The following is a 14033-nucleotide window of genomic DNA, read 5'->3' as shown; positions in this document are numbered from 1 at the left end:
GCCTGGCTTTGTGGATCAAACCAGTACCACAGGAACTGCAGGGTGGTGTTTCATAGTGATGAGGGGAAGAGGAGCTGTGTTTGCCACAGTAACATTTATGCTTTGCCATTGACTCTGTGATGCTGAACAAGCTGTGGGACTTGGCTCTTTGTCTAGCTGCTCTTTGAAGCAGATGTCCAAGTACTCCATCAGCAGGTTTTATAGCTACATTAAGGCGATAGGAGAAGAAGTGCAGGGATGTATAATGCTGTTAATGATATTGCTCTGATGGAATGAAAGGTACGAGTGGAAAGGCCAGTGCACTGCTGACCCAGTTCAGCTGAATCAGAAAATCCTTTGGCTTTGCTGGAAAACAAAAGCTTACATTAGAAGTGGAAACAGTTTTTTATGTGTGGTCGTTTTCATTGCTAATACATAATATGGAAGGCGGTTCATATAGAGTGGTGTGAGTAGCACTCAGAAGTCTATATCAGGTTTTAATATTCCTATTTACATCATGCATGATTTTTAAAGGTTGCATTATAGGTTTATAGTGAAGTGCACTTACTATGCAAAACTCTGGTTTAAAGAAAATATTTGGGTAGGAATGGGAAACCACATCCTTTAAAGCACAAATTCAGTCACAGGTAGAAACAACAAAGCTTCATTTGAGAGCAGCACTTTCTGTGGCTGTAGGCATCAAACTCTGCCTCTGAGCAGTAATGCAGAGCCAGGCGTGCTCCTTTGGTGCAGGTACTGAGCCCTCCTCACTGCAGCTGAAGTTGTGTGCTGGAGACTTGTAGGAATTAGGTGCTGCCCTTCTGGTTTATTTACTGCAGTGGGATTGGGATTTGGACTCTTGTATTGCTGGGCTGTTTGGATTTGCCTCTGAAACTGGTTTGTGACAGAGCATTGACCTAGTGAATGAAGTGTAAAACAGGGCAATTCCTCCTCACTGTAACTGCAGCCTTTTTCTTGCATGTCTGGGTTCTATTTTTCTCATTTTAATTAAGTTACTGAGCTGTAGAGTGGCCTGAATTCCTTCTGTTCCTGTACAGCTGGAATGACTGATGGCTTTTCAGTCCTGCAAGGTCCCACTGTTCGTTGGGAGGAGAGGGGGCAGGATGGGATCCTACCATTTACATATAGAGGAAAGATTCTTGAGCACGAGACAACAGCTTCTTTTCAAGCACTTCAGAGCGACCTGTTCTGAGTCTGCTTCTAAAACCAGGATCCATGCCAGAGCAGAACAATGCGAAAGTGCATTTCATATTGTAAAATTAAGACTTCCATCAGGTGAGTAACTGAATTTCCCTTCCCCCCTGCTCTAGCTTTGTCACAGCAAAGAAATGTCTTTGAACAAAAATGAGCTATTTTTCACATGTGCTGTAATAAGCAAAGTACAAGATTGCTGCTGATAGAGAAGTGAAACAAATCTGGGATTTGGAGCTAGTGCAGTGTTCATGCGAGTAATTAGCCTTTACAAAAGGAGCATTCATTTTGAAATGATGGATAAGCGCTGAGGACAGGACTGGAAATTGAAAGTATGTTAGCACTTTAAGCGAGAGCACAGCTCATCAGCTGCTGTAAACAACATGGATCTTTGAAATGATCTCTGCTGAGATCTCAGCACATTGGGTAATGATAGCGTTGTTCATTTCTGCTGCTTCTATTCCCTTTTACTTTCAGGAAGCGTTCTCTGCAAAAAATAGTCCATGCTACTGCCAGCACACACACTTCTCTTTCTCTGTGAGTAGGCCCAGCAAGACCTGAAGGACGAGCCTGCAGAGCTGGGCTCTGCCTGTCCCAAAGAACAGCATGTGCAGCTGCAGAGCAGCCTTCCCTGTCGTGCTCTGCCTCTACCCGAGCCTGGAAAAGGCTCTCTGAGGTCATCCAGGCTCAGCTCACAGTTTGTACACTTCTTCAAACAGTTTCCCAAGGGAACTTGCTCGGGTAGTGGTAACGCTTTCTCTTGTGCAGCTCTGCAAAGGTTTAACAGTTTCTGAGCAGTAAAAGTAGAGCGCTTCATGTTGCAAAAAGCGTGTGCAATAGAAATTAATTTGAAACCAGTAAACCACTTTGCAAAGGGCGTTATAAAAAGCTTGCATGCCACAGTCACTTGTAAACACTCAGTGGCCTTGCTGAAGCATGAGCCATCTGAGTCCCTGCTATGCTGTGTTTAAATAAAAGGCCGGACCCTCAGCAGTAGGAACCAGCTCAGTCCCGACCTTGAGATGAATTGTCAGCCACAAGGTGTTTTTTCTTCAGTAGGATCTCACACTGGCTAGGTTTCCCTCCTATGGCTTTGTTTTTAATCTAGTGGTGTTATATATTCCTTTGGAATATATGAGAAGCAGAGGTGCAGAAGGCTTGTGTGCCTTGTGCGAGGTCAAAATGCAGGAGCTGACACATCTGACACATCCCACTGCCCTCCTCACCATCAGGAATTGTGCTGGGAAGAGCTTTCCCCATAAGTGCTTCAGGAACATTAGAGATTCCTCATTAAGGTGAGTGAAGGGCAAAGCTTGCTTGGAAATAGGAGCCACGAGGTGCAGCTAACTGAGGGCTTCTTAAAGCACAGGAAATGGGGTGGGACAGCACAGAGCCCCATAAAAATAGGGACGGTGTCCAGCTGGGTGCTGTGGGGGAGGCATGCCCCTCTGCAGCTTCAGGGTTCACCTTACAGATAAAAGGCAGCTGATAAACAAGCTCCACCTAGCCAAAATTCTGGAGGGAAGGAGGGGAAGGTGTACAGCCTCCTCTAGTGTGCTGTGCTCTACTCTGCGAGATCTCAGCTTTAAAGATAAGCCCAGAGCAGGATGGTGCTGTGGTAGATCTCGGGCCGTGAGCCAGCCAAACTCTGCTGCCACTCGGTGACTCACTCCCTCACACGCTAACTGCACTTCTAATTCTAGCTGGTGTGTTTTCAGACAGAACCAGCTATTGTTTTGGGCACCATAAATTATAAAATTTGCTCTTTTTCTATTTGTCAACTGAATACAAATGCTTTCTTAGATTTCCTAAGGAAAAAGACGCCTCGGATACCTGTAAACATTCCTGCTGGCAGTGGTGGGCTCAGATTTGATCATTAAAAAGGGTCATGCACTACCCCTGCAGCCAAAGGCTCTTTCTTGGCTCTGGGGCAGGTGGGGATTAATAGCTTTTGTTTTTATACAGAAAAATGCCAGGCCTGACAAGGGGCTGTAGCAGTGCTGCAGGTAACTTCACGCTCACCAACAGGAATGGCTTCTTCCCAATGCGTTTGTGTAAGTTGGTGCCCACAGATTGTGTTCTGGGCAATAAATGTAATTGTGGTGCCCAGAGAGGTTGTGTATATAAAGAGGTTTCTACTTTCAGAAAAGCTTTAATGTTAAAGAAAAACACATTTATCATTTTAAATGGTCTCCAGGAGATACAAGTGAATGTTTGTAGGAGCAAGGGGATCAGAACCAGACCAGTTCACATCTCAAAAGCAAAGCAGACCATAATGAGTTGCCAAGCTTGGTATTCTCATTTTCAGAAAGCTGATTTGAGACCTACAATCTCTGGAATGTGTGGGATGCATTCTCCTGCCCTGTCAACACCTGCAGAGCTCTTTGCACTGTGTTTCTGATCCGATCATTGTTCCCCCACCCCACCACCCCTCCAGCTCTGGTTTGTCCAGTGGGCAGTTCTGTAAACAATAGAGAACCTTTCAGTTGTACAGCTGGAGCAGGCGTAGCGATGAGGGACACAGAGTCCCATGGGATGCTGAAAGAAAATAGGGCCAACTGCCCTTGGTGGCCCAGCACATCCTCTTCCTAATGGTCTCTGTAGTGCCTGCAGCTGTGTGGAGTAGGCTCAGCCTAGGCTTCAGCCAACCCTTGCTGTGCTGAGGTGCTTCACAAAGTGAAGCTGTGTCTTTGCCAGGTTTCCCCCGGGCTGCTTTAAAGGCAGGACAGCACCCCTGGAGCAGTCGTGGGAAGGGAACCAGCTGCACCCTGCAGTTGCAGTTACTTTCTCTGTACAGTGCTTCATGAGGACAAAAGGCTTCTAAAGCCATAGCAGGTTGCTGGTTTCTTCTTTACAAAGCATCGATTTTCTCTTGAGAAATACATTGTTGTTGTTGCAGATAGAATGTCTCTGAGGCTGCTGGAAAGGCTCTCCCTATTTTTATGCAGTTTATTTTAGCAACTCAAGCTTCTATTGCTTTACAGTAGTGAGACCTTTTTAAGGCCTCTTGTGTTTTATGAGCCCCGGCCCAGAGTAATTTCCCAAACACAGTCCAGATTGGGTAAAATGGAAGCATATATCTGAGATATATTTTAATAGTAAACCACGTGTCAGATTAATCAAACAAAAATAATTTCAAATCAAAACTCACAGTGGGATTTTCCCTCATTAATCTCAGGAGATGCAAAGGATAAATGTGAAAGGTGAGGGAAAAAGGAATGCCTCAGAACTTGGGAAAGATGCTGAAGGATAATTAGATGGAAAAGAGTGAGATGTTGCACTTAGTTTTGTTTTCTTCGTAGAGTAGCCATACAATAAAGTGTAGGCAGAACTTGTTTTTGTAGCTAGATAACCCCTAAGTGCTAAAACAGAGTGGGGCATGAATGAAGAGATGTGTGCAGATTAATTAGGTCGAAAAAATGTTTTGACAGCGTCAGAGAACATATGGAAGGAATTGAGGGAACCCGATCCAGTTCCCCACGTGTAAATGATGCCTCAGCCATTGCTCATAAAGCAAATACAGATGCAAAAAGGAAAAAGAAAAAAAGCCAGAGCCCCCATTCCTACCCCCTCCCTCCGGTAAATTCCAACCTGTCTCCAGATGGCAAATAAAAGTTCCAGCTAAGTGTGCAGAAAGCTGTGCGCTCAGCATGAATGTGAGAAGGAATCAGCTACAGAAATCTGGATTTATCACCTTAAAGGAAGTGGGGCAGTTAAGCAAAATATTGTGTCAAGTACACAGCCGAGCGTCAGGATATCCTGTGCGGATGCTTTTCCTTCAGCTTCTCTGTTTTACCTTCCCCTGTGCAAACGGCTGCTGCTTTCTGTCCAGATGATTTCTTTTGTTCTGCAAGTTAGTGTGGTGTCACACACCTGCTCTGATATCAAAGCGTTGTGACAGTGCAAGAAGGGAGCAAGAGAAGCCAAATGACTTGTGAAATAACTTGCTGCAGGTTGTGCAGAGAGCAGTGCCCCCACGCTCCAGGAGTGCTCCATCACCAGCAGCAGTGAGGATGGACAGGGTTGATTTAGCTCAGAGCTGTGTTGCAATTCCCTGCATTAGGCTCTGACGTAGGAATCTGATCTTTTGATTCTGAGGTGAGCTTGCTTTCTGTTACACAGAGCTACCTGTCCACTTCCAAGCCCTCAGATGGGGTAAATATGTGTATTTTCTTGTGTAGTTTATAAGCGTGGCTGAGCTGTTCCCCAGCTCCAGTGAAGGCTGCTTAGATGTTGCCTACAGACTGTTGATTCATGGCACCCAGTGCCAGCAGTCTGTGAGACTGAAACAGGAGCTAAACGTTTGGGCTCTTTCCATTGCCTGGGTAAGCTGAAACCCGTGCTAAGCTGTCAAGTTTGCATCCAAGCAGCTTTGGACACTAAGAGTTGCCAGCAGTGGAGCCCTCACAAAGCAAACTGCTTAATTATTTGATAGTCAAAGGCAAGTTTGGAGTGCAGAGTCAGATGAACAACAAAACAGCCTATATTTAGTAGCAGTGTGGCTGGAGCTTAGACCCAAACATAGTTTCCAGCTGATAGATGATGTGACAATCATAGCTGACCCTCATCCCATTCTAAATTTGGTCTGGAGAATAAGTAATTAATATCATCGCTAGCACGACAAGCCACCCTTCACAGCAGCTGCATTGCCACTGCAGCTCCTCTTACAGCTCTGTTGGCTGGCCAGCCTGGCTGAGGCACACACTTCGTGTGACATGGAGCTATGATGTCTGCAGTCCGTGTGACACTCAGGGCGGACATTTAAGCAAGATAAAAGTAGTGCTCGGGAGGTAGAGGTGGTACTGTGGCCTTTGTTGCACTTGGCTCTTGTTACGTGGTCTTTTTTTTCTGTTTGTTCTCATCTCTGATGCTAAGGAGTGAAAACTTTCACTCTCCTACGTCATAGGAGAGGTCAAATGATAGATATTTTAATCAGGCATGGGGGGCAGGAGTAGGACTAAAGCCTCTGTGTACCACCCATGGTACAGTATTAGAGCCTAACCTAAAGCTACAAACTTTGTGTGTAACAAATCAAGCCTGTGGAAAACAATGGGCTTGGCCTATTTTTGGAGCGAGGTAACTAAAACTTAAAAGGTTAAATTACACGTTGAGAATAACTTGGGGAATCTTTTGCATACCTTCTGTATCCTGACTCAGGGCTTGAACCAGAAAACTACCTTGCTTCAGTTTTGAGTGACCCATCCGAGGCCGGTCCAGTTGGCCATGTCAACTGTGATTGAATGGATGTAGGAGCATAAAAACACTGGGCATCTTCTGTGCTCTCTGCCTGATTCCCCTCTACCACAAAAATGGTCTTTAATAAACAGATGGATCAAGTATTTCTTTAGGGTGGACCAGTGCTGTTACCTAATACATGGGTAGGGAGATTCAATTGGCTGGTGATTCCTCCTGGAGGACAGACTAGCACAGAAGCCTGGAGCTGGTGTCCTGCTGGCTGGACCTCCACCCTTCCATCCTCTTCTTCTCCCTCCTTCTCTGTAGTCTCACATACAAACTCCCTCTCTGAAGTTTGATCCTAACACAAAAATCCACGTTGCAACAGAGCAAAATAAAAAATAAAATACAGGCTTGTGTGACATTTTCCACCTTTTCACTGAACGAATGAAAGCCAAATTTTTACACTTTGGTCTTAGGTGTGAAATTTTTGCTTGGCTCTAATGTTTATCCATAATATGTTTTAAAACTTGGCTCACTCTATTCAGAATGCCACAGAGAATTAAGTTACAGATTTGGGGCTTTGTGCATGGTGCCAAGATCTTCTCTTATAACTCAAGCATGTTTAAGGGACTGGGGGGAAGCCACTAGAAAAATACTGTGTATGGATCCATCACATGCTTTCTTCATGCAGTCATGTACCGATAAAAAGGAATGTTCTACTAGGGCTCCGTTACATAATTGAATTCATGTAACTCCTGGAAGCATAGGCAAGATGAACTAAGCAATCCCTACATAAAAGCCTACAGGAGAACTGAGACCAGGGAAATGCTTATTTCAGAGCTGTGCACGACTTAGAAATCGAGGCTGACCTTCTGTACATACACTCCTGTCATTCTCACAAATATCTGGTGAACTGTGTTTGCTGGCACAGCTGTGTCATTGCTTGGTTGTAAGAATGGCAGCTTCTGATCACTTGCCTTACATTACCACAATAAAAATAAGTATAGTTTCCATCTTTTGCCTAAGTGCTAAGGTGAGGTAAATTAACTTCGGCTTGGAAAGCGGAGCAAGCCGCGCATCTCGTTCCATCTTGTTCTGAGATTCCTGAATCACTTCTGTTACAGTTTCTGATTGAAAACTGGTTTACAGCAGTTACTTTTCATCCTTCACACCTTCCCTTGATGAGTCATTCTGGGTGCAGTGGCTGTCACTGGACAAGCTAGAAGCCACCACCATTCAGAGAGAAAGCATGCTGAATGTGCACCTGAGTACACCTTTTGGTTTTTGTGTTGCCTAAAGATTCTTCCTCCGAGCAGCTGGCCACGCTGTTCTCATAACCAAAGCATGGTGTTCCAGAGCAGTGCAGTGAGCTCTGATGTGTGCTTTTATATGTGCAGGCCAAGTGCTTGCAGACACTGAAACTGTGCCTTCAAACTTCAGGTGATAGTTGTTCTTACTGTTAACAACAGCACTGGTTAAAAGTCCTCGTACTTCTTGGGGTTTTCAAATGAATAAGTGGGAAGAATGCAGCTGAGAAATTGCATTTGTGCCTGAGTGCCTCATCCATTTAACTTTGGATGCAATTTTCAAGTACCTAAATAGAGCGTAGGCGTAAATTCTGAAGGGATCTGATGTTCCCAGGTCATTAATTTCAATGAGATTTAGTTACTTGATGACTTTGGTTTATCCCGAAAGCTAAGGCTGAGGTATGTAGACCTGATTTCTCATTTGGTGTATGCTTTTAAGAGCCTAAATCCCATTAATTCTCAGTAATACTCAGACACATAAGTCCTTCTCTATTGAAAATCAAAGACTATTTAGAGGTGGGTATCTGATCTTCCTTGGCTCCCTCAGCAGTCCTGAGGCAGATGGGCTGCTCTTGTGGGATCCTCAGGATGACACTGGGTGCTCTGGAGTCAGCCCTTGCAGGAGCTCATTGACTTGGGAATCAGAGCAGAGCAGAGTCCTGGTCTAGACAGCCCTCCTGCACCTCCTGAGTGCTCCTCCTGCTGCCGGGCACAGGGCTGAGAATTGCTGTGAGCAACAACTGACTTTCCAGCAGGGTTGCAGAATGGCACCTTGCTTTGAAACTCTGGTGGGCCTTGGAAGTTTGGTTTGCTGGGCCTCTGTCTTTTGCCCTGGTGGGTAATCCTGTTCGGCTAGCTCTCCGTGGTAAGCAGGGTGTTTACTGGCTTCTATCAGTCTCAGCTTTGACACTGTAACGAAAGATTAGAAACCATGAATGCATCCCTTTATTTCTGCTCCACAGTGCCTCTATTTTTTTCTGTGTAAACCCTTCACTTGCCTCTTGCCCGGCCTTTAGAAACGATGATCAAATGCGAACTTTCAAGGTTTATTTATAGCACAGCCTTTATGTAAAGAGAGAAAAGAAATGATTAAAAAGCAATTTTACAAAATATTTTGTTTTAAGAGAGAATTCATTATGTTTAAATCGCTGTATTCATTGTACTGTCTAGACTGCCAAACAAAGAAGATAGAGCGTCATTCAAATCAAGATTGTGCAGTTCTTGGTGACTGGAATTATGGATTTGGATGTCAACCCTCAAACTATTTCTGAACAGCAGCATTATCACTTTGCTATATTTAAGGCTTTGTTGGAGACAGAGCAGTGCACAAGGTTGATCTGATTGAGTAATGCGTTTCTAATGTTCCTTTGTTTCTGATTTCATTATAAATTCATATTTTCAATGTTCTGTTCCTCTTTGTCCCCAGAAAATGGTTGAAAAGAGTCTCCTCTGGGAGTAAAGTATTTGTTCAAACTAACAAAGACCAAATTGACCAAATTAAGAGAGGAATTCATGTATGATGGTTTGAGCAACCTAGAACAAGTTGCTGAGTACTGCTGGCTGTGTATTTTTTTCTAGCATAGTATTTGACATTACTGTGGTGGTTGCTGTGAGATGTTGTCAGTACCCGAAGATTTGCGTATATTAAGGAGATTTAAAAGTACAAAATATTAAGCTGATCACAGAGTCACAGAATTATAGGAGTTGGAAGGGACCTCTAGAGCTCAAATCCAACCCCCTGCTAAAGCAAGTTCCCTATAGCAGGTTGCATAGGTCGACCGTGTCCAGATGGGTCTTGGATACTTCCAGAGGAGACTCCCTCACCTCTCTGAGCTGCCTGCTCCAGTGCTCCGTTGCTCTGACCATAAAGAAGTTCTTCCCAGTGTTAGTATGGAGCTTCCTGTGTTCCCATTTCTGCCCACTGCCCCTTGTTCTATTGCTGCAATCTCCTTGCCTCCATCTTTGTACCATCTGTTGATTCAGTAAGTGCACTCTGTTGCACGCTCCAAGTTGAGAGACTACTTCAGCATCTTCCTGTGCTCAGAAAAAACGAGCTAAATGTGGATAGCAGGGTGAGCCAGGAAGATAAGCAGCAGCCAGGCCCTGTTTCCTGCTGTAGGTCAAGCTCTGAAGAGTCAGCTTTTCTTCAGGGACCTGTGCTCAGCCCCAGCATCACGGTAGCTTCCCCTCGGCTGCTTGTCCAGACCCCGTGTGCCAGCGCTGCAGCAGAAAGCCAGTAGGGCTGCATCAATTGAGCCAATGTAAGGTTTTGGAAAGTCACAGGGAGAAGAGGGAAAATTATCCGGAAATAGAAGGTTCGTATTTGGGGAGGGATCCGTTTTAGGATACATTTTGTCTTCTTTCTTAAACCAGCCTGAGAAGACCTTTAGTCAGATGGGTAATAGTGTAGAAGTAAAACCGGGCTTACTGTGTTTTGTCTCACAAGATTGGCTTATCTCCCCAAGAAGTGATTAGTGGATTTTTCAACACTGAAAGCTTTAAGAGGCCCAGAGTAAAGCACAACATTAGTGGAGAGTATTTATGGCAGAGGTAGAATCTTTCTGGGGAGCAGAGCTGTTTGTTTCCTCCTAATGTTCCCCAGCGTGGGACTTGTGTGCAGAGGGGGTGAACAGCAAAGCCTCTTCCTTTCATTTTTCTCACAGCTGAGAGAAAATTTGCTTTTCCTGAGACATTCACAGCCTTTCAGGTGTCCCTTTTTTCTTTTATTGGTGTGTACAGTAGTACCAGGGTAATCCAATAGGAGTTGTAAAGCAGGGAATTGAAAGCAGTGTGACTCTTCCCATTAGTGGGAAAGCTTTGAGGGGCTTTGCTCTGCAGCATGCCCCTTTTCCTTATGTTCTCTGTGTTTCTCCTGTAAGAGAGGAAGCTGTCTGAGAAAAGCATTGGTGGCTGTGCAAGAGGAAATTGTCTTTTGCTTCTTTTTTTTTTTTCTTCCTGTGCTCATTCATTTTGTGGCAGCTTCGAAGTCCAGCTGGCCATGTAAAGGAGTTGTAATAGATGGACTATTGTGCTTGAGTTAGTATCACCTGTTAAAAAACAGAATAAACGCTCATTTCTCTTGCTGGGAAAGATATCAGCCTTTCTGTGTCAGGATTTTGATCGGGCTGGTGAGCAGGATCGCTGTGCCAGCAGATTCACGTGTCCCTGAGGAGGACAGACTATCACTGGAAGTGTTATTTCAAGTGTGTTTCTTAGGGAGTATAATACAACCAACTTCTGCATGTATGAAAGAGCATAGGCAGATCAGTGCACCAAAACACTCCTCTGCTATTTTGTATCAGAGTAAAATGCTGACCAGCATCACTGGCAGTGTGTTTTGCTTTGGTAGATCTGTGACTTCAACCAGTATTTAATCTCTTGAAGTTGACAAATGTCAGAAGTAGGTGTTGCACGTTTTGATAGGCACTACAAGAGGATTTGTTGATGCTGAAGGACAAAGCAAACGCACCCAGAACACAACAGTAATGGCAGATAGGGGCCACCGGCAGCTCTGGCACACATGTGGCATCCCAGGCACTGCGTGCTATATAATATCATCCAACCCTCTTCAGAATTTGGCGGTAGCATTTGAGGAGGTGGCTTCCAGCAAAAGCAGCTTGGTGCAGGCTGGCTGTTCTCCAGAAGTCACTGACAATCTCTGTGTTGTGCTTTAGGCACTAACATTAAAACAGACTTAGGGTCCTGATAGAAGCTGAGTTCTGATAGAGATTTAGTCAGTCACTGTTTCTTGAATCCCGATGTTTTATGTTTAACGCCTTTCCATCTGCAAGCTCTATTTTTTTATATACTTTTTTGCTCTAATGCTCCTTGTGAAAGAGCTTCCAGTTAAAATAGCCTTAGCCTGCTGCCTCCACCCTTGTTCAGGAGCTTGAGCTTGGCTCTGTGCTCACGGTGGTGGTCAGTCTCATGCCAGTGGGATTGCTCAGGAAAATGCATAGAAAATCAGAATCTCACAGAGGTTGGGAAAGGAACCAAACTACAGACCTCTCCCATCTGCACACGACTGTCCCGAAGACCTCTTCCAAAGGGATCCATCCCTTCCTCTGTCTTTATTTTGGCTAAAAGCGGATGAGGTTCAAAATCTGTTTCTGACACCTTTATCCTGGAACGTGAGGGCAGAACTTCGCAAGATATATGGAGCTTCTGAAACACTCTGAAGCCCTTTCTTGCTGCAGGGAATTGATAGTTTAGAAATACGATTAAGATATCTCATGCATTGTATCGTTTTATTTGAGAAATTTCCCCTCCAGGGATGCAGTGTTTAACATTTCCTTTGGTTAGTGTAAATAATAAAAGATAAGTCTGTTCTGCCTCAGACTTCCAGTAAGAAAGAAGAACAGATTTTGGTTTACTGAGAGGTCTGCAGTACTTTGTTCTCATGACTACTATATTATGGGATTGAACATATTTTAAGCCATCTGGCCTCTTCAGTCGAAACAAAATACATCAGTAATGTTCCGATTGGTTTTGAAACATCTTGTTCTTGTCAAAAAGTATTTTAAATCAAAACAGGCTTTTCCAGCTTGTGTTTGTCTTTTCCTAGGAGGCCATGGCAAAAATGGGAAAAATCGGGTGCGTCGTGCAACCCAACCATGAGCATAAAAGGTAATCCTGATTTTTGTGTGTTCACCTACGAGAATTTCCCTAAAACTAAGTTGTGCTCTCTTGTTCTAGCCCTAAGTTAGCATTTAAGACCCCTGGTTTTTAAAATCGCAAGGGCACCCAACTCTCCAGCGCGGGTGAAGGTGTTAATCTCGTCCAATGAAGCGCCTTACCCTGCGGTTATCTCTGCCCATGCCCGCAGCTTGCCTTGGCAAGCGGATGCTACTCTCAGCGCGAGATGTGATGAACCGCTGGGAAGGGGCGGGCCGAGCCCCCCGCGCGGGCAGCTCGGCTCCCGGGCCCAGGACGGCGCTGGGAGGGGTGCGGGCACCCCCTGGTGGTGCGGGGCTGCGAGCTGGGAGCGCCTGGGAGCTCGGGGCTGCTAGAGCCGAAAATCAGAGGTGGCTGCGGGGAAACCAAATGTGCAGTTCGTTGGGTGGAAACTGTGCTCTGGCGGCATGCAGGACTCAGATCCCAGTCAAACTTGTTATTAGAGTCAGAGCTGCTTTGATGTGAAGTAAAGGAAGTAAGCATGTATATTACAGGGGATTTGAACCTTAAAATCTCAAGCTTTGTTGGTGTTAACTTGTTCATACAGATTTTATGACAAGAAATATGAAGTGTTTTTGAAACTTGTGGAACATCAGAGAGAATATCGCTCCATCATGAAAAGCTGCTAATCCAGCAGCATCCCCTGGGAGCAGCAGGGACAAACACCCTGACACCTGCGATGCTGGTAACCCATCTTACCATACCATCCATTGTAAAAATACAACTTCAATTTCAAATGTCCGTTTTTGTTGATGAGGAGAAATAAAATGCACTCCGTTTGCTATGAAGTACTGCGTGTGTTCTGTAACCCACGCACAGCAGGGACAGTGCAGGCACGCGTTTCCGCAGTGGCAGAGGACAGAGCTGTGGATGTGGCAGTGCTGCTGTCTGCAGGCAGCCTCATTCAAAGCAGCACGAGGAGCTCCCTGTGCTGTGCTTGCTGCAGGTATTGCACACAGGGTCCTTGTAGTAGCTGCTACAGCTACAGCTCACACATCGTTTGTTCTGCTTCTTTCTTCTGATTGCAGCATGCCCTTGGTGGCCGATACTTGCAAACTGTTTTTGCAGCTGTGCAGTCTTTCCTTGTGTTTTCTTGCTTCCCGCTCCTTTTTCTGTCTCCATTCTTGCAGCACAGTGGTTGTGCTGTCGATAATTTGAGGCATTTTGTCTTTTGCAAGTCACTCACTCACAGTGCACGTGGATCTCTGTGCAGATGTGAGCCAGCCCACTGCTGAGGAGGTTCTCCTTCCGAAGTCTTGCCTTTGTCTGTGCCTGGACACCCTCCTGGCTGCCTGCTGGCCAATCCCGGTCAACAAGAGGGTTTCACTTGTTTTCAAGTGATTTTGAAGGCTGCACCGGACAGTTATTCCTACAGGAAGCTGCCAGGCTCCCAGCATGAGCTCATGGCATGGCCGGCCATGGAAATCCTGCGGCTGGATGCTCTGTTTGTACACTGTGGAAACAATACTGTTTTGATTTTGCAAGATCCAAACACTGCCAGTTTCTTCAGTGAGATTCTCAGCAATTCTTTCTCTGTTTGTTTGATTGATTGATTCTCAGCAATTCTTTCTCTCTTTGTCTGTTACTTAATAAAAGGCACTGTTCTGTCTGGGGGCAGTAACTGTTGTAGGTCACTAATGGAGCCCTTCTTTTTTTCACACTGCAGTCTGTGACCCTCTTGGT

General features: G+C 45.1%; 1 protein-coding gene across 12 annotated transcripts in view; it reads left to right on the top strand.

Annotated features, from left to right (window-relative positions):
* FGGY (FGGY carbohydrate kinase domain containing) overlaps positions 1-13003 on the top strand; it is a 276235-nt gene extending 263232 nt beyond the window's left edge. For all 12 annotated transcript variants that reach the window (XM_065738156.1, XM_065738206.1, XM_065738165.1 and 9 more), the window contains 2 exons: positions 12241-12302; positions 12898-13003. In XM_065738156.1, coding sequence (XP_065594228.1) covers positions 12241-12302; positions 12898-12979 — 144 coding nt within the window. In that variant the 3' untranslated portion in view covers positions 12980-13003. The remainder of the gene's footprint in view (positions 1-12240; positions 12303-12897) is intronic.
* The last annotated feature ends 1030 nt before the right edge of the window (positions 13004-14033 follow it).

The sequence above is a fragment of the Cyrtonyx montezumae genome, unplaced genomic scaffold, assembly GCF_038088225.1.
Source record: "Cyrtonyx montezumae isolate F1298 unplaced genomic scaffold, pur_monq_1.0 scaffold_1, whole genome shotgun sequence".
Lineage (NCBI taxonomy): Eukaryota > Metazoa > Chordata > Aves > Galliformes > Odontophoridae > Cyrtonyx > Cyrtonyx montezumae.
The sequence above is the reverse complement of the archived record's forward strand: the minus strand, read 5'-3'. Positions and strand labels throughout refer to the sequence as shown.